The following is a 27,286-nucleotide window of genomic DNA, read 5'->3' as shown; positions in this document are numbered from 1 at the left end:
GATTACTTTTAAATTCTGAAAAAATAGGGGCGCCTGGGTGGCTCAGTCGGTTAAGCGACCGACTCTTGATTTCAGCTCAGGTCGGGACCCTAGGGTCGGCTCCGTGCTAACAGCACAGAGCCTGCTTGGGATTCTTGCTTTCCCTCTTCCTCTGCCCCTCCCCTGCACTCACGCTCTCTCTCTCTCTCTCTCTCTCACTCTCTCTCTGTCTCTCAAATAAACTTTAGGATAAGTAAATTCTGAAAATCAGTCACAATCCAAAGGGCATAAGATTCTGGGGGAACTAGTCACTGTGAGTGTATCTTGCTTTGTACAACAGACCTGTATTTAAGTGGAAACTTTGGGAGAGCCTGGCCATTCCAAGTGCCGTCCCCAGACCAGCAGCCGTGGGTGTCTCCGGACCAGCCCAGCCCCACGGAATCAGAATCTCCAGAATCTGAACTCTAACAGGCTCCCAGATATCGCTGGTGCTGCCAGCGTTTGAGGAGCACTGTCTTACCAGAAAAGCCTACTTTTTATCTTTTTATATTTAATATATATATATATAATATATATATTTAATATATTATTAAATATATTTTCATGGGTAGAGCAGAAACCCAGCCTCCTTGTGGAACTTGACACTGACTGACTGATTTTCAGAAACCATCCCCTGGGGGCGTTTTTGGCCTCAGTGTCTCATTTTGTATTCTCAAAATATTCAGAGCCAGCAAAATGCAAATTCAGAAATAAATAGGCCTTCTCTGTCCTTCCAGTGTAACAAAAAGCTAGAGTTCTTGTAGGGCTCATGCTTGGTCCTGTTGGGTAATTTTTTTTTTTTTTTCCCAAGACATTCTCTTATTTTTTTTTAAATATGAAATTTATTGTCAAATTGGTTTCCATACAACACCCTGTTGGGTAATTGTGTGAGAATTGTATGAAACCCCTCTGCTCTTCTTATGGTCCCTGAAATTGTTCATTTTGGGTCGCTTTGGTTATGCAAAACCTCACATTTATTGAGCGCTTACTGTGTATGCCAAGTGGTCTGTGTTACAATATCTCTTTCAATCCTCACATTTAAGTCCCATTTTACAGATGAGGATACTGAGGCATAGAGCAGTGAAAACACCTGACCAAGTTCACACAGGAGGCAAGTCCCCAGACTGGCCCACCCTGGACCTGAACTCCAGGCTCCTGATCAGGCTCCCGCAGGGATCCCCCACCCCAGGACCAGAGGCCTGGGGGTCTGCGGTGGCCTGGGCTAGCAGCTGGAGGTCCTTTACAGCTGGCTGGCGAGGGCCACACCCAGTGTCAGTATGAGATGCCCTGCCCTGCGACTGACAAAAGACAGATTAACAAGGAGAAAAACAGTGATGAGTAAGTCCTCAGTGTGGTTAGAACTGGGGGCTTCTTTAGCACGTTAGGCAAGAACAATACATTTGTGGAGAAGTGACAAAACAAATGGGAAGGTAAATATCTGGGGGAAACAAATGGAATAAGGTTTGTTTAGGCAGGTCCATCTCAGCACCGCCTTTCTGTCATCTTGGAGGCCAGAAGCCTTCCCTGGGAGAGGGACTCATGGCTGTCTTCATTTCCCAGGAACTTCGGCTTCTGGTCAGATAAGGCAAACTCCTGGAAGGCTTCCTTCTGCATCCTCCGGCCCCAAATAATCCTATGCCAGTGTGGCATATTCGGGGGTGGCATTTACACCTGCTTTAGGGCAGCTGTTCAGACGGTTCTCCGTGCCTGAGTCCTCAGTCCCCCACCCTGGGAATCTCGCTGCTCCCTCTGGTCTAGGGCAGGAATGGACCCCAGGGGTTCAGGGTGGTGAAGGGCCCTGTTTTGTTCGCAGACATCTGAGCCCCAGTCCTGGTGCTGCCCCTTAGCAGCTGTGTGACTGTGACCAAGATGCCTGACCCTTCTGAGACTCCAGGTTCTTCAGCTGTTGCATGGAGATGATATTAAATGGGGCTAATTACCCCAGGCACGAGTCCGTCTACTATCCCTACCATACAGCGAGCGTCCAATCCGTGTTAGCCAAAAGATGCAGGAGAAACTTGAGCCCTAGGGTTCAGGGCAGGGACCAGGCACAGCCGTCTCCCTCCCCACCCCGACTCCCAGCCAGAGCCCCACTTGGGCCATCAGGAGTCAGCTGGGGCTGGGACTCCTCTGTAACCTGGTCTCTGAACAGGCAGCTGGCTCCTGCCCCAGCGGTTGCGGGTAGAGAGAGCCCTGGGTGTTGTAGCCAAAACCACAGTGCTGCTGTGAAAGTCTGTGTGCTCACCTTGCCTAAGAGGCTCCCGTCCTGGAGGCCAAGGGAGCTGCTGTTTCCCAGCATTTCCTGCTCGGTGGCTGCTCCAAGGCAGGAAGCTGTAAGCTCCTCAGTCCTCTTCCTGTTCTTTCTTTCTGTCCCTCTTACTGCGAGACGCCTGCTCTTTGTTCAGTCCTCAAAACCATCCTAGGGTTGACGGAGGTTTTACTACTGTTCCTGTCCTGCAGATGGGAAAATGGGCTCGGAGGCTAAGTAACTCATCCCAATCCTAAGGCCAGTGATGGCAGAGCAGGGACTCGAATGCTGGGAGCCCGGCTTCACGTTTCCTCCCGGTCCTGCCAAAGGGACTGCCTGCTGCTGCCCTTTCCAGCTTTGTTCGGTTTCACATTACCATCCGCTTAATTAGAGGATTCAGTTCTATTAACAGCCTGGGGGTGCCTGGGTGGCTCAGTTGGTTGAGCGTCCGGTCTTTGACCAGCTCAGGTCAGGATCTCACAGTTCATGAGTTCGAGCCCCGTGTCGGGCTCTGAGCTGACAGCCTGCTTGAGATTCTCCCCCTCTCTCTGCACCTCCCCAATTCACACAATCTCTGACTCTCTCAAAATAAATACGTAAAGTTAAAAAAAAAAAAAAAAAAAAAAGAGTAACAGCCTGGTATGGTCTGGGTGATCCTGGGTGAGTCGTGGAACCTCTCAGAACCTTGGTTGCCTTGTCTGTGAAATGAGGGGCAGGGGCTCAAATGTAGATGGAGCATTCTCCAGGTGTGTTAAAACACAAACGGTGTGGTACCACCACCCAGACTTTGTGATTTCAGTAGGTCTGGAGTGGGACTAATTTGTATTTCTTTTAGTATTTTTTAAAAATGTTTATTTATTTTTGAGGGGGAGAGTGAGCAGGGGAGGGACAGAGAGAGAGGGAGACACAGAATCTGAAGCAGGCTCCAGGCTCTGAGCTGTCAGCACAGAGCCCGACGCGGCGCTCGAACCCACGGACCGTGAGATCATGACCTGAGCCGAAGTCGGACGCTTAACCGACCGAGCCACCCAGGCGCCCCAATTTGTATTTCTAAAAAATTCTCACATGTTGCTGCTGTTGTTCTGGGGACCACACTTTTAGAAGCATTTTCTAGATGCCCTCACTTCCCTTCTGATTATACCTCTGTTATGTTCTGCTTCTTGCTTGAAGAGGTAGGGTCTTTCTTACTCCTCAGCAATCCTGAAAGGATACTGGAAGGACTGGCCTCAGGGTTGGCCAGCAGAGAGAATCTTCCAACTCACGTACATATGTGCATGTGTGTGCGTGTGTGTGTGTGTGTGTGTGTGTGTGTGTTGGGGGGAGGAGGGTGACACACAATAAAATAAAGACCTTGGGGGAGGTGGGTCTCTGGACAGGTCGGTGAATGGGCTGAGTACAGAGCTAAGGCTTATCTAACCTTTCCTTCTTAATTTTTTATTCTTCCCATCTTAATTTCTTAGTTCTCCCCACCTTCCAACCAGCAGCACGTCAGGGCTGACTATTTTGGGAAATGGCTCACAGGGCGTAGTTCTGGCTCTTAAACCCCCCTTTTCCCCTGAGTGATACAAAGGAAAACTGCTCCTCTAGATAAGGGAAAGGGCATTGGGCAGGCCTGCCTCCAAGGAACAGCCCCAGGGCGGGAATCTGGACAGGACCAGCGTCCTGGAGGGAGCGAGGTGGACTGCTGGCTCATGAGTGTGGGGGCATCTGTAGGCTGTGGGGGGAACCAGGTCTTTGCAATCTTGGCTTTAGGCTCTAAGCTCACAGCTTTGGTTGTGTGTTTTAACTGTGACAAAATACACATAACACCTGCCATTTTAACCACTTTTAAGTGTACGTTTTGGTGGCATTAAATACATTCACGTAGCTGTATAACCATCACCATCCATCTCCGGAGCTTTTTCATCTTCCCCAAATGAAACTTTAGACCCAGTAAGCAATAACTTGCTATTCTTTCCAGCCCCTGGCAACAACCATTCTACTTTGTCTATCTGTGAATTTGAGCAAGCTCAGTGCTTCTGTATTGAGTGAGGTGGTTGAATGGATGATCTTAAGTTGCCTTCCGGTGATGACGTTCGGAGAGTCTCAGTGTCCTGGCATTTGGAAGTCATGGTCATTTGTCTATGCTTTGGTCCATCCAAAACCATTCCCCTAAATGTTTTGTTCTAAGCAACTTCTAAGAGTCACTTCCTAGGTCCCTTGGAGGCAATTCTAATCCTTTACTCACCCTTGACTCCAAGACCCAATAAGTATTTGCTTCTACTAAGCCTGAGTTTTCCCTCCGAATCTGAATTAAATCATGGAGCTCAGGGGCCAACTCACTGTGCTTCTGGTACGTTTGTTTTGGCTGGAGTCCAGCTGGATGGTTCTTTGCACTGTAACCCTAAGAGGAGCACCCTGAGTGGGAGATAGAGACTAGGGTTTGGTCTCAGCACTGCCCTTACCCAGTTATATGACTTGGCTCCCAACCCTTACTTCTCCCCTGGACGTCAGTTTTCTTATTAATTTTCAATAAAATGTCCCTCCCCCATATGGAATTGTCACAGTGAACACCGCAGTGTTCCTCGGGAGTGTGTGTAGGTGGATAAGCACTGCGGTGGGCAGGTGGGTTCAATAAAATTGGTATCTCGTCCAACTGAGTATCCCCTGCTGCGTCGTGGCCATGGTTAGACAGGTCTGCTCTTCTGTTGGGAGCCTACTGTTTTGTTGACGGAGAGCTAAGTTAACATCTTATCCCAGCAGTCAACTCAGTCTGGGACAAAGAAACCTCTGATCTTTGAACGTTTCCCTTTCCCAACTGTTAGGTGATTCCTTACAAACCGTTAGGGAAAGAAGGAGAGGGGTTCTCAGTACTAGGAAATTTATATCCAGAAGAGGCCCAATTGAGAAAAGCCTAAGTAGAAGGGACAGCAAGCCCTGGAACGCCCCCAGAACTGGTTGAGAAAGAGCTTTTGCATTTACATAACCATCAGCTTTCTTAAGGTAAAGGAAAACTTGCCGATCATTTCTGGTAAGTTAGATCTGCAAGGTTAGCACTTCAGGCTCTTTGAAGTACTTATTCCCTTTTCAATGACTTGCCTAAGATGAGGATTTTCAAATTCCAGGCAGCAACAGTAGCTCTGGTTATGACTTGCGGTTTGGCTTTACAGAAATGGGAACTAAGCCTGTGTTTATGCCTCTTCTTAAGCAGTAATGTGGGTGGTCCTAAAAAGTGAGCGTTTGAAGGAAGTAATCCAGGTTGGTTTGGTACCTTTCTCTCTTGAACACTTAACTGGAACCAATTTCCTCCCATCCCCTGTAACCTTGGACTTCATACAGGATGCTCTGTTACTCACCTGAGTTCTCTTGATTTAGATGGTGGTGTCCTTCAGGGCTTGCTCATAGCTTAGACACTCTCGGTTGTGGCGCAACCTGACATCAGAAGCCCCCCACCCCACCCGCAAGCACGCGCCCCCCAAACCTCTCTTTTTACCTGTCATCAACTTCCTCCTTCTCTGACTAATCCGGGGAAAGGTTTGATTTTCTTCTCCTCCCCTTGCTTTTCTGGTGACAAGAACGAAAAGAGAGCAATTACAGGCTGTCTATGGCTTTCTCAACAACTTCACTCAGCCTGGCTGAGCCTTGTAGGAACCGCAATTTCTGGCTCATCAGGAAAGTTTGTATCTTCACTCCGATTCGGGACTTCACCTTTTATAGTGCTCTGGCTTATTCTGAAAGTACTTTGTAAAATGGCCCGCAGGTCATCCAAAGCAAAACCTACTAATGTATATTTACACTGGATTTTAACAGAAGAGTGAAGTGGTTTACTACAATCAGCAATGCAGTCAAGCTCTTTCACTATGAAAGAACTCAGGTCTAGGAGTCCTCGGCCCGGAGCACTGGTTCACAAGGCAGGAGACATCTTTGGTTGTCATAATTGGGGGGGGAGGAAAAGGGGTGCTATAGCATCTAATGTGTGGAGGCCAGGAATGCGACTTAACATGTTACAATGTATGGGACAGTCCCCACAAGAAAGAATGATGCAACCCAGAGGTGCCTGGTGGGCTCAGTTGGGAGAGCATGCAACTCTTTTTTTTTTTTTTTTTTAATTTTTTTAACGTTTATTCCTTTTATGAGAGAAGGTGGGGGAGGGGTAGAGAGAGAGGGAGACACAGAATCTGAAACAGACTCCAGACTCCAAGCTGTCAGCACAGAGCCCGACGCGGGGCTCGAACTCACGGACTGTGAGATCATGACCTGAGCCAAAGTCGGACGCTTAACCGATGGAGCCACCCAGGCGCCCTGAGAGGGCATCCAACTCTTGGTCTCAGGGTCACGAGTTGAAGGCCCACGTTGGGTGTAGATATCGCTAAAAAACAGTATGTAAACTCTAAGAAAGAAAAAGAAGAAGAAGAAGAATGATCCAGCCCCAAATGTCAGTGTTAAGAAACCTTGGCTTCTCGTAATTCACCTCCTTGTGAGTCCTCCAACAGGAGAATTGGTTTTCCTCTCTAGATGCCCCGTGCCCACCTCCACAGGTGTCCTGGGCACATCCCACTTGACAATGCCAGGCCCTGGCAGAGATGCCGGGTCCTGCTCCAGACACGAAGTTATGCCTTTTGGGGTTGGACCCAGCCATCTTCCCACCTGAGGATCTGCTCACTCGGCCTTCACATTCTGCTCGCTCTTTGGTGTTCCGAATGTTTCTAAAGGGGCAGAAGTCTAATATACTAAGAGTAGCTGTCATCAAGAAAGAACCACAGTGTGGAGGGCCTCTCACAACCCCTGTGGGAGGGAGAAAAGAGCACTTGAGAGCCGGTCCCCACCCATCCTGTGTGGCACTGAGCCAGCCAGCCTGGCAGACACTGCCAGCCCTGCCCCCCCCCGGTGGGGGGGTGCGTTTCTTTAGTTCAGAATCTAAGAGGGTAAAAAAGTAGTCTGTGAAAAAAAAAAATAGGTACTACCCACCAGATTCTATTTTTGCAGTGATTGCTCTATTACCAAAAAGAAAGTAGCAAAAACTACAAGTGGGCATAAACCTAGGGTTTCCTTGAATATTACTAGCATATTCGAAATTTTCCACCTTTTGTATTCATATTACTAAGACTAAGTAATAGTCTAAGACTATTACAGACATACAGACTAAGGCTCTTTCCCTCTTAAGTCTGATTCCAGAGCCCTTGGGGGTTTTGGGGGAGTGGGCAGCACGGGGTCCTTCAGGTCCTCCCGGGTCGGATTTGGGCTGCAGGTGGGAGCCTTGCCCGAGCCTCACTCAATGCGTGGAAGTTTACACAATGGCTCGACTTCGTGTGGTCCGGCTGATTCATCCATTTGGCTGTTTGACGTCTGCCTCTGGCCCAGCCAGGACAGAAGGGGGCCCCTTAGGAACTTCTGGCCCCGTTCCCTCTCCAGGGGACGCACAATAGGGCTGTGATAAGACAGGGTTTGAGGGGGAAGTGGACTTTTGGAAACAGGATATTTTTAAATTAGAGAGAGAAACAGAAGGGTTGTGACTCCCGTTGTGACAGGTGGGCCCCAAGACCGCCCAAGACTCAGAAGGGACTGGGTTTGAGGTTGGGCGGCCTCGCAGAGCCCGAGGCCCCTTGGAGTGCATCCACCTAGTAGCCCTGAGGACTCGGGTCCAGTAGGTTATGGCCCTCCTGCCATTGCCTCTTCCACCTTCAAGACTGGCTGCCACCCCCAACACCCACATACGCTCTAGGCATCTTTCCCAGACAGCAGGAGGTCCCCATGGTTTCTCTGTCTTCAGGTCTGTGTCCAGCATGGACTGTTTGGGGAATCAGCCCCGGCCGTGTGGGCCGCTGCCCGATTAGAAACTGCGATGGGTGGGGGCCTGCTCCTTTCCAAGGGCAAACCACAGCCCTCTCTCGCCTGTTGTAGTGAAAACCGGCTCTAACGAACAGTGGCGGGATGGCTCGCGCCCCACACGACACCTCCCGTTCTCCTTGGCCTTTCTTCACCTCGCTCCGATCTTCCTGACATTTGGAAGGACCTGGCAGGCTCATGTTCATCCTTGCAGCCTGGCTGGGCCAGCAGGTCCTGGCGTGCACCCTAGCAAGAAGACAGGGGGGCCTACGGGGGAAGGGGGAAGAGGTGGCCCTGTCATTCCAGGCAGCGCTTGGGCTGTCTATCCCGAGAGTGGTGGCAGTGTTTATACCTTCTCCTCCCCTGCTCCCACTTGTGGGGATGGAGAAGCTACTATGAAATAAGGAAATAGCCTTATTCCCAAAGAGGATGTGGCAGCACTATTTACATCTTTTTTTTTTTTTTATTAAGTTTATTTATTTATTTTGGGAGAAGGAAAACATGAGCAGGGGAGGGACAGAGAGAGAGAGAGAGAGAGAGAGAGAATCCTAAGCAAGCTCCACGCTGTCAACACAGAGCCTGACGTGGGGCTCGAACTCAAGAAACCGTGAGAGCATGACTTCAGCCGAAACCGAGAGTTGGACACTTAACTGACCGAGCCACCCAGGCTCCCCTGGCAGCACTATTTAAAACAGCAAAAACTTGGAAAGAACCTAAATTTCTAAAGTAAGGAGCTGGATGAGTAAACAATTGTACACCCATTGAATGATTATTACACAGGCCACTCCCAAGTATGTTTAAGAAGGTACCAGGAAATGTTTATAAGATCACGTTATGTAAAAAGGATAGGCTAGAAAATGGCATATGTTGTATGTTATGACTCAGAACCAAAAGCCTACGGGAGAGCAGAAAAAAACTGGGGGACAAAAGTGTCAACAGCGTTTAAAGAATGGAACAAGAGATCATGCTTATCGGCTATTTTCTACTCCTCTATAGTTTTCAGTTTTTTTCTTGAAATAACCTGAAGTACTAATTAAAAACAAGAGCAAAAAAAACCTGCCGGGACGCCTGGGTGGCTCAGTCCATGGAGCATGCGACTCGGGTGTTTGCAGTCATGAGTTCCAGCCCCACATTGGATATAGAGATTACTTAAAAAATAAAATAAAATCTTTGGGCGCCCGGGTGGCTCAGTCGGTTAAGCGTCCTATTTCAGCTCAGGTCATGACTTCACTGCTCATGGGTTCGAGCCTCGCGTCAGGCTCTGTGCTGACAGCTCAGAGCCTGGAGCCTGCTTCAGATTCTGGGTCTCTCTCTCTCTGCTCCCCATCCCTGCCCCCCCCCCCCCCCACCAGCTCACGCTCTGTCTCTTCTTGCAAAAATAAACAAACATTAAAAATAAATTAAAAAATAAAATAAAATCTTTAAAAAAAACTGTTTAAAATGTCCAGTGAGCTTCCAGGGATTTTAATATGCTTGTCACATGGAGTGTAGAGCCCAGAGGAAGCTGTCTGTGGGCAAAGGAGCCATACAGCTGAGCACCCAGTAAAGCTCTGGTGTCTCCTTCTGCACCGCCCCCACCCCCTGCCTTTACCCATGGGGTTCCTGAGATGGTTGGGGGGCGGGGGGAGCCTGATGTACTCTCTGAATCGCTCACCCTCCATGTTATGCTTTGTTTTGCAGATTTCGTGGAAAACAGATATTCTGTAAGTACACATTTCACAAACAATTTTTAAAAATGGTCCATTGAACAGTGAACTATTTCCAAACTCAGCCAGGTTCTGCCTTCCCACGAATCACACCCCTACAGCGGCCTGGTCTGTTTTAGACCAGGAGCCCCCGGCAACAATAGCCTAGATGTTGTATGGAGGGTGTTTGGTCATCGGGCTGGCCGGGTTTTCTGGGCCTGGCGATTTCAAATATTCTCTCCCACTGTTTCCATCCTTGCATCTCAGCCCTCATATGAAGAGAGACCCCCTCAAAGGATCAGGAACCTAGAACATATAGCCCCCCTTGAGCGAAGTGCACATTTCCTCCTAGTTCAGGTTCAGGCTTTGGAAGTGAGGCAGACATTGTTGTGGGGTGGGGGGAATGCTTGGAGGAAGGGAGGATCCAACAGTGCATTTGAACTTTGAACTCTGAGAGCCTATGCCAGTCACCCTGACACACCAGGCCCTCTGCTGCAGAGGCCACTCAAGGTCCTTGACCCACAGAGGGAATCAGATGAGTTAACACGGATGAGAAAGCAAGGTGATGATAGCTCACCAGAAGCTATGGAAATGCAGAAGAAAGACGGTTCTGGTTAGGGTCTCCTCCCCACGGAAGGGGTCACTGGGATAGGCCGTGAGGAAGGGGTCCAACCACAGCAGCAGACCCAGGTAGAAAGATCAGCAGGAGTAGAGCCATGAGGGAAGGAACAGTCCAAGCAGCTCAGGGTGATAGGAGAAAGGACATCCAGGAGAAGCACTAGGAAGAGGTCAGTTAGGGCTTACATGCAAAGGACTCAAACACCTCATTATGAGGTTTTCCTTTTTGTTTTTTAATTTTTTTTAATTAACATTTATTTATTTTTTGAGAGTCAGAGAGAGAGACAGAGCACGAGCAGGGGAGGTGCAGAGAGAAGGAGACACAGAATCTCGGAAGCAGGCTCCAGCCTCTGAGCTGTCAGCACAGAGCGTGATGCGGGGCTCAAACCCACGAACCGTGAGATCATGACCTCAGCCGAGGTCGGTCGCTTAACCGACGGAGCCACCCAGGCGCCCCTGAGGTTTTCACTCTGTAGGAAATTGAAGATTTAGGATGCTGCTACTTGGCAGATGGAAATATATATTCTTTTAATGTGGAGGTCCAAGTTCAAATTTTGCTAAGATCTGTCTCCTCCTATCTTCCCACTCCCAACCTTTTGATGAACTACCCAGTAGTTTAGGGGTTAACTGGGCAGCTGGTATCTTGAGAAATGAGGAGGTGCTGCTTTAAGGTCTGGGAAGAAAGAACCTTCGGCAAGATTGCTGGTAGCCTTTCCAATGGGCCCCCTGGCTTCCTTTGTTTTGCTGGAGTCTGAATTCTTATAAAACAGAGAACTCATTATGCCTTTGACGGCAGGAAACCACTGACATTCTTCTTATGGAGGAAAGCTATCAATTTAAGGAAAAGAGGGATAAAATGAAGGTCTTTTTCTAGCCTAAACCCACCCCGACTCCCGAAACCAGTGACTTGCCTTGGCAAGGGTCCGGAGCCCAATTTATAGGTGCAAAAACTGACGGCTGAATCGGCAGAACAGCCTGGCTGGGGTGTCCCAGCCAGGTAATAGCAGAGCCAGGACTAGAACCTAGGTCCCCAGATTCCTTGGCTAGTCCACAACACAAGACTCCCTCCAAGAAGTGACATCATCGTTTCAGCTATCATGGCCTTGAGGGAGTGGAAAGTGAGATCTTTGCTACATAGGCAACGTGGGACCCAGAAAAAGAGATGCTCTCCCGCTACAATAAACATAGCTGTGTCCTCCCCAGGCAAGTCTGTTGAACCTGCAGGACTGACTTATTTACTTTGTCTGCAATCCAAACGGTCTCTCTGGACAAAGGCTCTGAGCTCCAGGACAGATAGAACTTTCCTTTTCCCCCAGGAGCTGGCCCGTGGATCCAGAAGTCTGCTCCCAGGATGCTCCTGAGAGCTCCCCCACCAGCTGGTCCTGCCCTCCCAAATAATAAAGACTTTTGGCAGGAGCTCAGGGGTTCCCAGCCGTTGGGAGAGAGATTTTGACGCTTTAAGCGAATACAATTTGTTTAGAAAAGAAGGAGGTATAGTTTTCCTAATAATCAGCTGGTGAGGGTCAGGAGAAAATTAATCGAATTGCCCAGCAGGGAAATGGGAGGGGATTTCCTTCCTGAAATCAAACCTGGCGATCATTCCCAGTAGTTTAACGGCCGTTGCTTCTGAAAACACATTGGAGGAAATATCTTAACAATGAGATAGCCGCTTAGCCAAATACTAATTTAGTATTGTTTGACTTGCTTCAATGGCACATTCTGACTTCATTTTTCCTCTGCCATTTTTGCCTTGTTTATAAATTGTGTTTGTGGCCCAGGCAGACAGATAATGTGAAAGAGAACACCTTGTACTGAAAAGAAAGGGGTGAATCTGGACCTTCGTGGGTCTCGGGATCTTGGAGACAGCCTTGTCTTCTTACGGAAAAAAAGGAAGTTCCCAGTTACAGCTCACCCCCTTCCCTCCTGGGAGCCAGCAGTGGGAAATGGAGTCTGAGCTTCAGCTCTCTGGCCATCTTTTGGGTGATCCTGCCCTCCTCCAACTAAGCTTTCCAATTCGTGAAACAGAGATGGTGAGACCCCCAAACACAGTAATGGCCCCCTACTAGAAGTTTCTTAAAGGTAAAATGAGGAACACGTGTACAAAGTATTTTGCAGTGTACCACATAAATGCTACTTGACGGTCTGTTTAAAGTTCTTTTCATCACTCTGGCAGTATGAGGCACGAATGGGAGACTTACTTCATTTTGGCCCTGAAAGGCCTCTTCATGGGATTCACCCAAAGCCAGGCTTTGACTTGGGAATCAGAGACCCAGCTTAAAACCTAACCTTTCCATGACTCGCTGTTTACCAGCTGAGTCACGCTGGGCAGATGTCTCAGGGCCTTTGTTTCCTCATCTGGAATTGGAGATAATAACCACCCCCCACCCCCCACCTGGTTGTTGCAAGGATTAAATGAGCACCTATCACAGACTTGGTTTATTGGAAGTGCTCATAAGGGGCACATTCTATTTTTATTTTAAGTTTATTTTTTTTAAATTTCTTTAAACATTTATTTATTTTTGAGACAGAGAGAGAGCATGAACAGGGGAGGGTCAGAGAAAGAGGGAGACACAGAATCTGAAACAGGCTCCAGGCTCTGAGCTGACAGCACAGAGCCCGATGCGGGGCTCAAACCCACGGACCGCGAGATCATGACCTGAGCCGAAGTTGGATGCTTAACCAACTGAGCCACCCAGGCGCCCCAAGTTTATCTATTTTTTGAGAGAGGGAGTGAGTGGGGAGGGGCAGAGAGCGAGAAGGAGAGAGAGAGAGAATCCCGAGCAGGGATCTCAGTCCTGGGCTTGAACCCATGAACTGTGGGATCATGACCTGAGCTGAAACCAAGCGCTTAACTAACTGAACCACCAAGGCGCCCCCCCCCCACCCCCCATAAGGGGCACATTCTAGAATCGGAAAGTAGAAAACCCAGGGGTGTTAGAAGTAAAATGACCTTTGAGAGCATCTATACCATGTTCTGGCCCGAAGTGGGGCGATTTCATGGCTGTTCTTGGGTGGCTGACAGCTGGCCTCTGATTTAGGTACAAGGAAGGACAGGTCTTGGATGTGAGTATGTTAACCTTTACTTCAAGGTCCGGTTGACTGTGACCCAGCCCTTCCCATCCGTGGGGCCAGTCCTCCTGCAGCTACCGAGTGCTCGCCTCGCCTGGCGGAGGAGAGCAGAGGCGTTTAGGGAGGGACTTGGTCTGGGGCCTGCAGGAAGCCTGGACACCAGGGTCACCCCTCTGGGCAAAGCGGAAGAAATGAAGGTAGCTGCCAGCGCTGGCGGGCCTCCAGCCCCTTGGGGCCAACACAGCTCTCTTGGCCCGCTTGCCAGGGTCTCTCCTGGCAGAGGCAGAGCCGTGGCCTGCCAGCTGGAGCCCTTGGGACCCGCATCCTGTTCTCGGAGGCTCCTCAGAGGCGCAGGGACCAGAACAAAACAGGGACCTCAGCCCCCACCGTCAGAGAGCCAACCAGCCTGGCCATGGGGCTCCCAAGACGCTGGCTGATCCCCACAAGTGCCCCCACTTGTGTGCCCACGAGGTCCACCTGCACTCACAGAGGGTCGGGTCACGGACTCATTTGCTGCCTGCCCCTTGGGGCCCAGGGCGCCTTTGCTCCAGCATTTCCATCTGCCCCGCTCTTGCCCCCGCGCTGCAGCCATTCATCCAAACCCGCCTCACCTTGGAGGCTGGCTCCACGAAGCCTTCTGTGATTCCCTCGTGGCACAGCGAGGGCGTCTCGCCACCTCTGAACTCCTGCAGTTTGTTAGGACCTTTCCCACATGCTAGCACTGTTTGTCAGTAACGGATAGGGTATAAAATTCCTGGCGGGTTCTTGCGTCCTCGGTATAGATAACAGTACTCGGGTCAGATGGGGATCCAGTTACTGGTGGATACGGAGGTGTCAACGATATCACACAAAGCAGTTAGAGAACACTGCAGGATGGCGTGCGGAATCTGGCTTTTGTTTTTGTTTTGTTTTTTAACTTTTTTTCTTGGGGAGGGGGCAAAACAGACACAACAGCAGGTACCATTTTAACCATTTTTAAGTGTACCTCTCAGTGACCTTAAGTACATTCACATCGTGTGCAACCATCACCATCCACCCACAGAACTTTGTCATCATTCCAACCCAAAAGTCTACCCATTGCACACTCATTTCCCCCTTCCCCGCAGCTCCTGGAAATCACAGTTGTCCTTTCTAGCTCCATCAGTTTGACTACTCTGGGTACCTCGTGTAAGTGGAATCACACAATATTTCTTCCTCCTGCGTCTGGCTTCTTCCACTTCATCTTTATGACGATAAACATCCTCAGTGTTTATCCGTGTTAAAACTCTTTGATTTTGCGATTAAAAAAGAAAATGGGCTGGGTGGGGGGGGTGGTGCCTGGGTGGCTCAGTCGGCTGAGCATCAACTTCAGCTCAGGTCATGATCTCATGGTTTGTGAGTTCGAGCCCCGCGTCGGGCTCTGTGCTGTCAGCTCGGAGCCTGGAGCCTGCTTCCCATTCTGTCTCTCTCTCTCTCTCTCTCTCTCTCTCTCTCAAAAATAAATAAAAAACATTAATTAAAAACATTTTTTAAAAGAAAACGGCGGTGCCCGGGTGGCTCAGTTGGTTGAGCGACCTACTTCCACTCAGGTCATGATCTCCCAGTTTGTGAGTTCGAGCCCCATGTCAGGCTCTGTGCTGACAGTTTGGAGCCTGGAGCCTGCTTCGGGTTCTGTGTCTCCCTCTCTCTCTGCCCCTAACCCACTCGCAGTCTGTCTCTGTCTCTCTCAAAAATAAATAAACATTAAAAAAAAAAAAGTTGAAAAAAAAAAAAAAAAAAGAAAACAGACCTAGAGAAGCCTCAGCTTGTGTTAGAAGCAGAGCTGGAGCAAGAAGCCAGGTCTCTCTTAACTCTACTAGTCTTGCTCTGTAGGTAAGTGTGGCACCCACGGGGCAGAATGCTGGGTGTTCAGTGGGTGCTTGACAAAGTTGGCTGATAGCCTGATGTGCAGCGCACGTCTACAGGCAGTGGAGGTCACAGCCCTGGGTGGAGCTGGTGTGGTGAGGAGGGAGAAGTGAATGTGGGCAGGAGCTGACCCCACAGGGTGGAGGTACCAGCGGAAGACGGCGCTGTCAGAGAGCCTTTGTGAAGTGCTTGCTGCAATATTGCTTATCCCTCCTCCAGGCCAGTCTTGAGCCCTGAAGGGTGTGACCATAGCTTGTCTTCTCTTGTCTCTGCAGAGAACGGAAGGCTCCCTTGATGGAACTTAGGGCGGCGAGGACAGATGTTCCTCCTTGGAAGGACACCCACGTTCCAAGAAGAGGAGATCATTCCTGTATTCCAAGAGCTCTGTGCATTTATTTATGAACCTGCCCTGCTCCCACTGAACAGAGCAATTCCTCAGGCCAAGTCACCAGTTCTGAAATCCATCTGCCTACATTTATGGGGGGTATAAAGAGATACGGAGGGGCTGGTTAAGTCCCCCCACAGCGCCCCCCTCTCACCAAGCTGGGGCATCCCCATGAGTGGGGAGCCGCAGAAGGAGGTTCAGGGTTAAACGGCCATTGGGATATTTTGAAACTTGAATATTTTTGTCTTGCACGGAGATCAAGAACTTGTCCAAGTATCTTCACACACAGAAACCATTTTTTTGTTTTGTAGCCAATCGCTTCTAGCGAATGGCTGGGCTGAGGGGCTATTTCTCTCTCTCTCTCTCTCTCTCTCTCTCTCTTTGCCTTTGGTCCTTCAAAGGCCTGTGGTTCTGGGTGGTCCTTGTTCCTCGGAAGTGAACAGCACTGACCAGACAGCGCCCCCTGTTCCCTCCACGACCTCGCCTGCCACAAATGTCACAACAAAGCTCCTTGGGAGCGACCCCTTTGAGATGCCAACCTGAAGATCAGGTTCATTCGGGGCAATGCACAGAAGAGAAAATGAAGTCGGACAGAGCACAGATGTTCTTATGCTGTTTTTCTATACCCTTTCTTTCTTTTCCTTTACCATGCTGCAGGCTGCAAGATGGGAAGATGTTTGCCTACAGCAAATATTGTTTTTAATAGAAAAATGAAATGCGTATTTTTCTTACTAATTTTTTTTTAATTTATTCCTTGCTAAAGAAATGGTCCCCTGAGGTCTTACGATATTTCTGAGGGTGTCTTGAGGGGGTGGACGAGTAGCCGCGGCCATTTTGCGGGGGAATTTCACCAGTGGGCACACCTAGCTGAGATCATTTTCCCCCCACGTCCCGTCCACCTCAGTGACACAGCTGCAGGGTATTGCATTAAATAAATTTGATCTTTACTCTTCACAGACCTGTGAAATGTCATCTTCTAAGAGGACACATACACTTAGAATGTCTGTAGTGCTTGAGGACGCCTCGGGCCTTCTGAAGTCACAAAGAACCAAGCAGGTCTTATCAGGTTGTCTCACACAGGCCAAGGGCCTCCGTGGCCTTTATTGAAGGCAGGGCCAGAGGTAGTCTGAGCATCAAACACTGAGTCATTAATATCCATTGGCTGCGATTCAGCGTTTGCTTCCCAGCCAAAGACTGCCAGGCTGTCCCTGGCAGATAGGGTTGCCAGGTTGAGCAAATAACACCAACAAAAAACACCGAAACACCCAGGGTGCTCAGTTAAATTTGAATTTCAGAGAAACAATGAATCTGCTTCGGGTGTAAGTATGTCCTGTGTAACATTCGGCTTATACTTACACTGTAAAAGTATTCATTTATCTGAGAGTCAAATGTAACTAGGCATCTCATTTTATCTGGTAACCCTACTGGCAAAGCACCCCCTCCTATCCCTCTAAGCCATCCTCAGTGGCCTCAGAACAGACCTCACTGCCCTACAGCCCAGGTCCCCATCAGAACAGCGCCCCACTGGGCCTGAAGGCAGAGGGAGATAGGAGTGTATGTCCTAGTTCTGCCACATTGCAGCTGTAGGAACTTGAAGGAGCCTCTTAACCTCTGAGCTTCAGGTTCTTCACTTCTACAATGAGGAGCTTGGACCAGGGGTTCTTAGTATCTGGAGGGTTTAGACTCCTTTGAAAATATGACAAAAGGTATGAATCCGTGTGCGCGCACACACAAAGTTGTAGCACGAAAATGTTATATAATTTCCCCGGTTCCAGAGCCAGGCATGGACTCAGGGTGGAGCCCCAGAATGTGATGGTCTGTATTGAACTTCAAGCCTGAAGGTTGATGTGTTGATGATCTGGGGAGAGCCCAGAGCCTCCATGTCAACTCCTCAGTTCCCTGCTGTCACCAGAGAAGGGCCATTGCCCCGGAAGCTGGGAAGACCCTGTTCCTGATGCTTATGACTTATTTATGGAACACAAATGGATCTTTGTTTTCCCCCTCTTGTCTATATTTCTGGGGCGGGTGCGGGGGAGAGGGGAGCCACACACACAGGGATCTTTCGTAGTAGATTCAGAAAATAAAAATCCAAGACTCTGATTCGGCTGTCCTAACTCTAGGGCATAACCAAGCGCCTAAACCTCCAGAGCTCATCACTATGGAAGAGCTTCAGTCACCCTTTCTGGGAGTGGCTGGTTTTCCTCTGTGTTGGAACTTGTTAGAGCTCCCTCTCGTGTCCTTACATCGTTATAGGTCATTAAACGACTTAACCACTCTTTTGCAAACATGTAATAGATTTTGGGGGGGGGGGGCTCTTTTGAAGATCCACAAGAGGTCAGCCACCCATTTCAGGAGCCACCCACTCCATCAGCATTAATTGATTACCTGAATTTTCACTCCCTGACATAGATGCAAGATCGGCAAAGTGACTCCAAGGTCAGCATTCATCCATTAAAGCGGTGGTTTTCTATCAGGGTGATTTTGCCTCCCAGGGTCACTGGACAGTGTCTGGAGACATTTTTAGTTGTCACCACTGGATGGGACGCTACTGGAATCTGGTGGGTAGAAGCCAGGGACGCTGCTAAATGTCCTACGATGCACAGGACAGTCCACCATGACAAAGAATTATCATGTCCAAAATGCCAATAATGCCTGCGTTGAACCAACCGGTTATTTATTTATTTTGATTCCATCACGCTCTATTTTCCTGACACTGTTGGGAATAGGCCAGCTTATAAGAATCACTTGGCCTCTACTCCTCCTGGAACACACAATCCAGTAGAGCTACAGATGAGTAGAGTGCCCATCATAGCAGGCAGGACAAGGACTGCAGTGGAGAAAGTCAAGGCCAATGGGGGCATAGGGAAAGGGCTCCTCGAACACTGACATTAGGGAATCAGAAAAAGCGTCCAAGGGGAAGTTGTGTCTAACCAAAGACCTGAGGGTAGGGAGAATACCAGGTGGAAAAGGTGGGGGTGAGCATGGCTAACCAAGGGGGCAGAGTGTGTGTGCTAAGACCTTGAGGCAAAGGAGAGGACAGTGCCTTCAACATAGCAGGAAAACAGCCTGTCAGCCCTGGGTCCTTTCCAGCCCAAGGATCAATTAGTCCTCTTCAAAAAGCCACCATTGTCCCTTGAAATTTCTGCCAGGAACCCCACTGGCCTGACTCAATCTTTGAGAGTCTTCAGGAGAAGCTTCCTGAAAGTTGCTCAGCCAGCACTCAGTTCCTGAGCATGGTTGTTTTTAAGACTCCCCGTGTGTGTTATTAATATGTTGGAGAGAAATTCTCTGCTCCAGGGTCAGGTTCTGCCTTTGCTCACCACCACATGGCTCCAGTGAAAAGGAGAACTGGGGGGAAATGGAGGCCCAGCCACTTGAAGACAGCCTCCACAGCGGGGGTCCACAGAGTGGGGATGGTGGTAAGGGACAGTGTCTGTGAACACGGTGAGAGTAGGGGCAGGAAGTTATGAGAACATGCCATTTTCTGGAAGATGGTCATGGTTTTTATCAGTTTCCCAGAGACATGGTCCAAAACAAGGTTAAGAACTACAGAATCATTAACAACTCAAGTGTGCTCCATGTGATGTGATGTCTGTTAAGAACTCCAAAAGAGTGGTTAACCCATTTTCTTCTCAAAGAGTCTACTTTGTGGATTGTTTTAAGTCCAACATCCCTAGAGGAACTTGGCTTGCCTTCAGAAAATGGCTCAAAATAAATAAACGGTGATCTCAGTGTTAAAAAGAGACAGCCCTCATCTCCCAAAAGTAATGAGCTATTAGGTTATTTTTGGTACACCAAAGGAATAGGCGGTACATTAATTTAAAACTTTCATAGTCCAAAGTATTTCTAAAACCTTCATACGGATTTCACAATTCAAACTGATAAAAGCCAACATGCACTGATAAAAGTTTCAACACGAACTTGGAGAGGAGAAGAGGAAAATGATTTCCATGTTTGCAGAGCATGAAGGAAAAGGCAAGTTGCAACAGGGGATTGGCTACCAGTTGATTCTGTGACCTTGAGCTGTCGGGGGGTGGTGGGGAGGGGGACACTATTCAACCCAGTGTAGAAGGAACGTGACAAGATGAGCTCAACTCCTTGCAGCTCTGATTGTCCATGTTTCTAAGATGCTCCTATAAATAGAAAGGTACAGCACCGGTGATTTACCTGCACATAACCTAGTCTTTCGAGCCATCGCAGTCTGATGTTTGCTCCCTGTGCTTTGCTTTCGTGTGTTTGGTGTCTCTGCCTCTGGGATCATCACTGTGCTTCTGTCTCTAACCTTCTTCATGTCCTTGCTCTCATCTCCCATCCTTTTCCTGCTTCTTCTTTCCTTTATCCCCTCCATTTCATCTTTTTCCTTTCTCCCTCATCCACAGTTACTTGACCATAATACAGAATTGAACTTTACATACTTCTTTTTTTCTCTTTCTTATTCCTTTATTTCACTGTGAAAGTTTTCCTTAAAAAAAACCCCAAAAAACTGAAGTATAGTTGACACAGTATTACATTAGTTTCAACAATTCTGTATATTATGTTGTACTCAGCACAAGGGTAGCTACCATCTGTCACCATGCAACGCTATTACAATACCATTGACTATACTCCCCCTGCTGTACCTTTCATCCCGGTGACTTATTCATTCCATGACTGGAAGCCTGTATCTCCCACTCCCCTTCCCCCATTTTGCCTAACTCTCCCTCCTGGAAACCATCAGTTTGTTCTCTGTGGTTATGGGTCTTTCTGCTTTGTTTTTTTTCTTTTTGGATTCCACATATAAATGAAACCGTGTGGTAGTTGTCGTTGTCTGACTTATTTCACTTAGCATAATACCCCCTAGGTCCAGCCATGTCGTCACAAATGGCAAGATGCCATTTTTTATGGCTGAGTAATATTTCACTGTATATACTCACCACATCTTCTTTATCTATCCATCTGTTGATGGACACTGGACTGCTTCCATATCTTGCCTATTGTAAATAATGCTGCAATAAACATAGCAGGACATATGTCTTTTCAATTAGTGTTTTTGTTTTCTTTGGGTAAATAGCCAATAGTTGAATTTCCATTTTTAACTTTTTATATATTTCTCATATTTATAAATGCGTTTTATATTCTCATTTATTTTGAGAACCAATGCATGGAATATTTTCCATTTTTCTCTCTTTTCAGGAAAAAAAAATGCCTCCAAAAGCCTGCAAAGTTGTTTTTGGTTTCTGTCTATATTTGACCATTGGTGGATTATTTTTCCAAGCGTTTATTAGATTTATTAGGAAAAAGTCCCCAGTTGCTGCCTTACTTCCTCCTGATCCTGGGATGTGCTAGTTTTCCTGGAACCTCTTGGCACAGGAGGGTCTGGTTTAGTGCCAGAAACTATTCCATTAGTTTCTGGTACAACTAACACTCTCCTTCTCAGGGCTTGGGTTATTCGGGCCAGAATTTGCAGCACAAGTAAACCTCCCATGGTTGGGACTTTGAAGGATCCTGGGACTGGGTCCTAGGGAAAGGAAAAAGATGCATCAGACAACCAGACAGACAGGGTCTCTGGTGCTTGTGATACTTTGCTCGGAGAAGTCATGCTTTTTAGTCATGCTTCTTAGGGGGAAAGATGTCAAAATGTCAAATGTTCACAGTAGTTATCCCTTTTTAGTGTTAATGTCTACTCATGAAGTGGATCCCCAGACCTGGAGAGCTTTGGAATCATTACAAAAGGTCCTCAAATGCATAGGGATGTATTTTTATCAACCTAATAATGCTAAAAAGGTCAATTAAACTCATGTGGGAATCTTTGCAAACTCTTTTATTTATTTATTCATTTATTTTTTTAGTTTTAGGCTGAGCATGGAGACCTACACAGGGCTCGATCCCACAACCCTGGGATCATGACCTGAGCTGAAATCAAGAGTGACGCTCAACTGACTGAGCCGTCCAGGTGCCCTGCAAACTATTTTATATTCAAGAAGAATCCTTGTACTTGAACAGGTTGGGACCTATCGGTCTACTATATTCATCTCTGAGTTTGTCAGACGTTCCGTGTCTGTCCTGAGGTGATGTGTCTGTCCAGCCCTTGGTAGGTATGCACGTGCGTGAACGCACACGTGTGCGTGTGCTCATCTGTATGCACACACGCACGTGCACTGCACGCTAGAGAACAAGGATGCCCCAGCCCTGCCCCTGAGGAGATGGTGTGCCAAGACCAACACAGGTGCTTCTCTCTGTTTTGTAGGAAGGTGTTGGCATATGGATAGGTGATATTTAAGTCAAAAAGTGAAAATCAAGACAGCATGTCTCCAAACAGTCCACGTGTCACTTTTGCTCATCTGATTTTTTTCAACAAACACTGAGCATCTGGCTTATGTGAGGCTTTGTTGCACGGCTGTGTGGAAGATGCCAAGATAAGCAGATGCCCCGAGGAAACAGGAGCCCACAAATAGCCAGCATGGGCCAGGAGCTTGTTGTAGTCCTACTCAGCCCTCCAAGACAGCCGCCCTTACCACGATGCCTTGCACACAGCAGGCTCATGGCAAACCCAAGCAGGTCTCTTTCAAGATGGAAGCAACTGATCCATGTAATTGAAGCAGAGGGATCCAGGTCATTCAGGCAAAAGACCAGGTTTGGATCAGTGCAAAACCTAGCACCAGTTGGTGACTAAGGCCACTTGACAACTGTGTTGAAGCTCTGGGCCCTCTCACAGCCAAGGACTGTTAACATGGCAGAACCAGCGCCAAGTGGAGAAAGATCATTCTATGTGTGTGATTCGTCTGTTATGGGCAGAGGGACAGTGTGGTGGGGGCTCAATTAAAGACATGGTCACAGTGACTTCTATTTTAAAAAGCACCAGGCACAAAAATGCCTTGGGAAATGTATTAAGTAGTATATTAAAATATTTGTAGGGGCGCCCGAGTGGCTCAGTTGGTTGAGCGTCTGACTTTGGCTCAGGCCACGATCTCACAGTTTGTGAGTTCGAGCCCCATGTTGGGCTTTGTGCTGACAGTGTGGAGCCTGGAGCCCACTTCGAGTTCTGTGTCTCCCTCTCTCTCTGCCTCTCCCCTGCTCATGCTCTGTCTCTCTCTCTTTCAAAAATAAATAAACATTAAAAAAAATTTTTTTTAATTTGTAAATCAAATATCTTATACAGGATTAATATCCAGAATATATAGAAAACTCCTAAAACTCAACAATAATAAAAAAACAAACAACCTGCTTCCAAATGGGCAAAGCACTTGAATTGACAGTTTGCCAAAGAAAATCTACAAATAGCCAATAAGTGCATGAAAAGATGCTCAACAGCACTAATCATTAGGGAATGCAAATCAAAATCACAATGAGATACAACCTCACACTCATTAGGATGGCTTCTATTAAAAAAAAACAACAGACGATACTGTGTTGGCGAGGATGTGGAGAAATTGGAACACTTGTATACTGTTGGTAAGAATGTAAAATGGTACACCCACTATGAAGAACAATATGGTAATTCCTAAAAAATTAAAAACGCGTTAATATTTATGAATTACAGTGCAATATTAATTACATTGTGGCCCAGCAATTCCATTTCTGGATATATGCCCAAAAGAATTGAAAGCAGGGTTAAAAGAGGTATCTGTACACCTATATTCATAATAGCATGTATGATAACTAAAACATGGGAGAAACCCAAGTGTCCTTTGATGGATAAATGAATAAACAAAACATTCTGTATACATACAGTGCAATATTATTTAACCTTTAAAAGGAGGGAAATTCTGCAATATGTTACAACATGGATGAAACTTGAGGACATTATGCTAAGTGAAATAAGCCAGTCACAAAAAGACAAATACTACGTGATTCCACTTAAACGAGGTACAATCATAGAGACCGAAAGTAGAAGGGTGGTCATCAAGGGCTTGGGAGAGAATGGAGGGGGGGGAGTGGTATTATTTAATGGATATAGAGTTTCAGGGTTTTAAAAAAAAATTGTTTATTTATTTATTTTGAGAGAGAGCGTGAGTAGGGGAAGGGCAGAAAGAGAGTGAGAGGGAGAATTCCAAGCAAGTCTCACGCTATCAGCACAGAGCCCCACGTGGGGTTCAATCTCATGAACTGCAAGATCACGACCTGAGACGATATCAAAAGTTGGGCTCAACCGACTGAGCCACCTAGGGGCCCCTAGAATTTCAGTTTTACAAGATGAAAAGAGTTATGGGGATGGACAGTTGTGTTGGCTGCACAACATTATGAATGTATGTAATACCACTGAAGTATACATTGAAAAGTGGCTAAAGTGTTATATTTTATGTCATGTGTATTTTATCACACATGGTATGGGCACACGCACACACACACACACACACACACACACAAATTTTGGGGTGAAACACATAGAAAAAAAAAGCCTTAGGATTTCTTTAAATAAAAAAAAAAAGACAAAGGGTCGATAAGAGAATAACGTATTGTCATTTGTTCATTTGTTCAAATATGTTGGCTAGTATTCACTCACAAGGTATTTAGAGGCTTTGTAAAAGAATTGGGTTTTGAAAGAGCACCTGTGTCCTTGCTTGGTGCAGGGCACAACTTCCCAGAGGCCAGAAGAGGTGAACTTGTATGTGCAGTCTCTCTCTTTTGGACGCATAACAAACCCTAGCCAATGCTTGATGCAACCTGGAGAAACAGATGTGGCTTCCTCCCCTGTCCTCTCTACGCCAGAGATAGCTGGGCCTAGGGAGTTCCCTGCAGGGAAGTCAGAAAAGGAAAGAGATGGTTTGTGGCAGAAACTCAACAGATATTTCTTGAACATAAGAAAATCCAATCCATGAATTGCCTGGGGTTCAATGTTTACCAAAGATTTAAGACATCAGATAATTTGTCAAAGATATTCTTAGATGTGTTGAACTACGCATTCTTCTAGATTCTCGAGTTTCCATCTTTATTTTCCGTTAGAGCATTAGGACAGGAGTCACTTGCACCACAAGAGCTGTCTATGGTCTATGTGATTTAATGTTATACTCTCAGTCTTCCCTGATAAAGGGACCACATTCTTTAACCATGACTTTGGGTATTTTGTAAACATTGGCCAACTTGGAGCCCAGTGGATGTTACACAGAGTTCTCCGGTACCAGTTCCTCCTGGAAGTGAGTCCCTGCTGAGTGCTCAGGTTTTCTTAGGTCAGACAATGAACACTCTATAGTCCCACGTGCTTCCTGTTTAACTCAGCTGCCAGAGAAGTTAGAGCCAAATCCCGCATCCCATTAGAGTAATTAACTACTGTCAAGTGCCTGTTACGTGGACTCCCTCTTCCTTTAGATGGTATCTCTTCCATTTTGATTCTTAACTGTTCCATTTTATATGACCTTTAATCTTGTCCGCTGCTTCAGATGCTTTTTGGAAAAGGCCTAAGCCAAATAATAAAAATGAAAAATATCGCTTACAATTTGATAGAAACAAACCCTTGTTTTTAAATTAGATTCATTCAGAAGAATAGGAGCAATATCCCTACAGTCTGTGTGACCTTGGGCAAGTCTTTATCTGGCCTAGAGACCTGGAGCTCATTTCTTCATCAGCAAAATCAGGGGATTGGGCTCTGTTATTTTGAAGGTCCCATTAAGGTGCACAGATATTTTCTTGGGCGCCTATTATGTGCCAGACACTGCTCTAGGTGTTTGGGATATATTGGTAAAGGAAATAGACAAGGATCCCTGCCCTCCTGGAACTTAGATTCTAGCCGGAGAGACAGAAATCAGCGATAAACATAATAAGCAGATTATAGGTATGTGAGAAGGTAGTGAGGGCTTCAGGGGAAAAGGATCGAGCAGATGGAAGCAGGCATGGGGGTAGGTGGTGGTATTCAATAGGGTGGTCTGGGTAACCCTCATTAAGAAGTGAGATTTGAGGGGCGCCTGGGTGGCTCAGTCGGTTAAGCGTCCGACTTCGACTCAGGTCACGATCTCGCGGTCCCTGAGTTCGAGCCCCGCGTCAGGCTCTGGGCTGATGGCTCGGAGCCTGGAGCCTGCTTCGGATTCTGTGTCTCCCTCTCTCTCTGTCCCTGCCCCCCCCCCCCCGCCCCGTTTATGCTCTGTCTCTCTCTGTCTCAAAAATAAATAAACGTTAAAGAAGTGAGATTTGAGCAAAGGCTGGAGGGAGCCAAGAGCGTTATCCAAGCAGAAGGACATCTGTGGAGGGGAAGGGCATTCTAGGCAGAGAGAACAGCTAGAGCAAAATCCCCACTGTTTGGAACAAGGAGGCCAAAGGGCTGGGTGTAGGGAGGAGGACATGGGAGCAGCTTCCTTACTGATTGTGACATAAAAGTAAAAGTTGCCTAACTGTAAATAGATATATTTCTTCACATGCTTGTTCTAAACTCCTGCTCCTCCAAGTGTGGTCTGTAGACCAGCAGCATCACCATCACCAGTAGCTTGTTACAAATGCAAACTCTTGGAACCTACCACAGTTCCACTGAGTCAGAGACCTGATGTGCAATATCTCAGGGAGGGGGGATTATGAATCATATGTGAGAAGTCATGCCCAAAAGAATAGCATCTTTATAAACACACGGGCATTTTTAACATCATATGCTTTACCAAATAAGAGCCTTATCTGATTAAGACAAAGCGGGGTTGCTTGCCTTAAATTGCCTTTCCAGGATGGCTTTTTTGGCCCAAGGACTGTTGAGAGCGCCACCTAGTGGTGGTTTAGGAAAATTTACATTTCTAGGACAAGGATCACATTTAGGATTAAAATATATCCTATGTAAAGTAATCGTGGTTGTTTTTTATCTTTATTTTTTAATTTTAAAAAAGTTTTATTTATTTATTTTGAGAGGGACAGAGCGTGAAGCGGGGCAGGGGCAGAGAGAGGAAGAGAGAGAGCACACCAGGCGGGCTCCACACTGTTAGCACACAGCCCAAGGTGGGGCTCGAACTCACAAACTGGGAGATCATGACCTGAGCCGAAACCAAGAGTGGGACGTTTAACCGACGGAGCCACCAGGCGCCCCGTAGTTGCTTTTTTAACGTTTATTTATTTTGAGAGAGAGAGAGTGTGTGTGTGTGCACGCACATGAGAGTGGGGGAGGGGCAGAGAGAGAATCCCAAGCAGGCTCCACACCGCCAGGGCGGAGCCCACAAACTGGGAGATCATGACTTGAACTGAAATCAAGAATTGGACACTCAACCAGTTGAGGCCACCCAGGGGCCCCTAAAGTAATTGTAGTTTTAAAACAATTTAGACTTTTCAAAATCTCCATATCAGAAAAGACTAAAATGTGCTGGGAACTGCTCTAGATTAAAGGAAACTCTTCAGTTTCAGGGAACTGAATGCAACACGTAGGTGATCCCGGATGGAATCCTAGGCAGGAAGAAGGGGGCCGGGGGAGGGGAGGGAAAGCTATCAAAGGATATTATTGGGCCAATTTGGAAAATTTGAATATGGAATGTATGTTAGTACCAGGATAGTATTAAATGTTAGGCTTCCCAAGTGTGATAATACATTGTGGTTATGGAGGATGTCCCTGTTCCCAGGGGATACGTGCTGAAATACTAGGAACAAAGCATCATGATGTCTGTACCTAAATTTCAAATGATTCAGCAAAAATGA

General features: G+C 47.3%; 1 protein-coding gene across 7 annotated transcripts in view; it reads left to right on the top strand.

Annotated features, from left to right (window-relative positions):
• PECAM1 (platelet and endothelial cell adhesion molecule 1) overlaps window positions 1-16,666 on the top strand; it is a 74,364-nt gene extending 57,698 nt beyond the window's left edge. For 4 of the 7 annotated variants that reach the window (XM_078438280.2, XM_078438282.2, XM_078438284.2 and 1 more), the window contains 2 exons: window positions 9,752-9,774; window positions 15,603-16,666. In XM_078438280.2, the coding sequence (XP_078294406.1) occupies window positions 9,752-9,774; window positions 15,603-15,632 (53 nt within the window). In that variant the 3' untranslated portion in view covers window positions 15,633-16,666. The remainder of the gene's footprint in view (window positions 1-9,751; window positions 9,775-15,602) is intronic. The other 3 variants (XM_060645685.3, XM_060645690.3, XM_060645687.3) reach the window with 1 other exon arrangement.
• Window positions 16,667-27,286: the final 10,620 nt, after the last annotated feature.

This window comes from Panthera onca, chromosome E1, assembly GCF_046562875.1.
Source record: "Panthera onca isolate mPanOnc1 chromosome E1, mPanOnc1 haplotype 2, whole genome shotgun sequence".
Classification (NCBI taxonomy): Eukaryota; Metazoa; Chordata; class Mammalia; order Carnivora; family Felidae; genus Panthera; species Panthera onca.
Note: the sequence above shows the minus strand (reverse complement) of the source record. Positions and strands in the feature narration are given on the sequence as shown.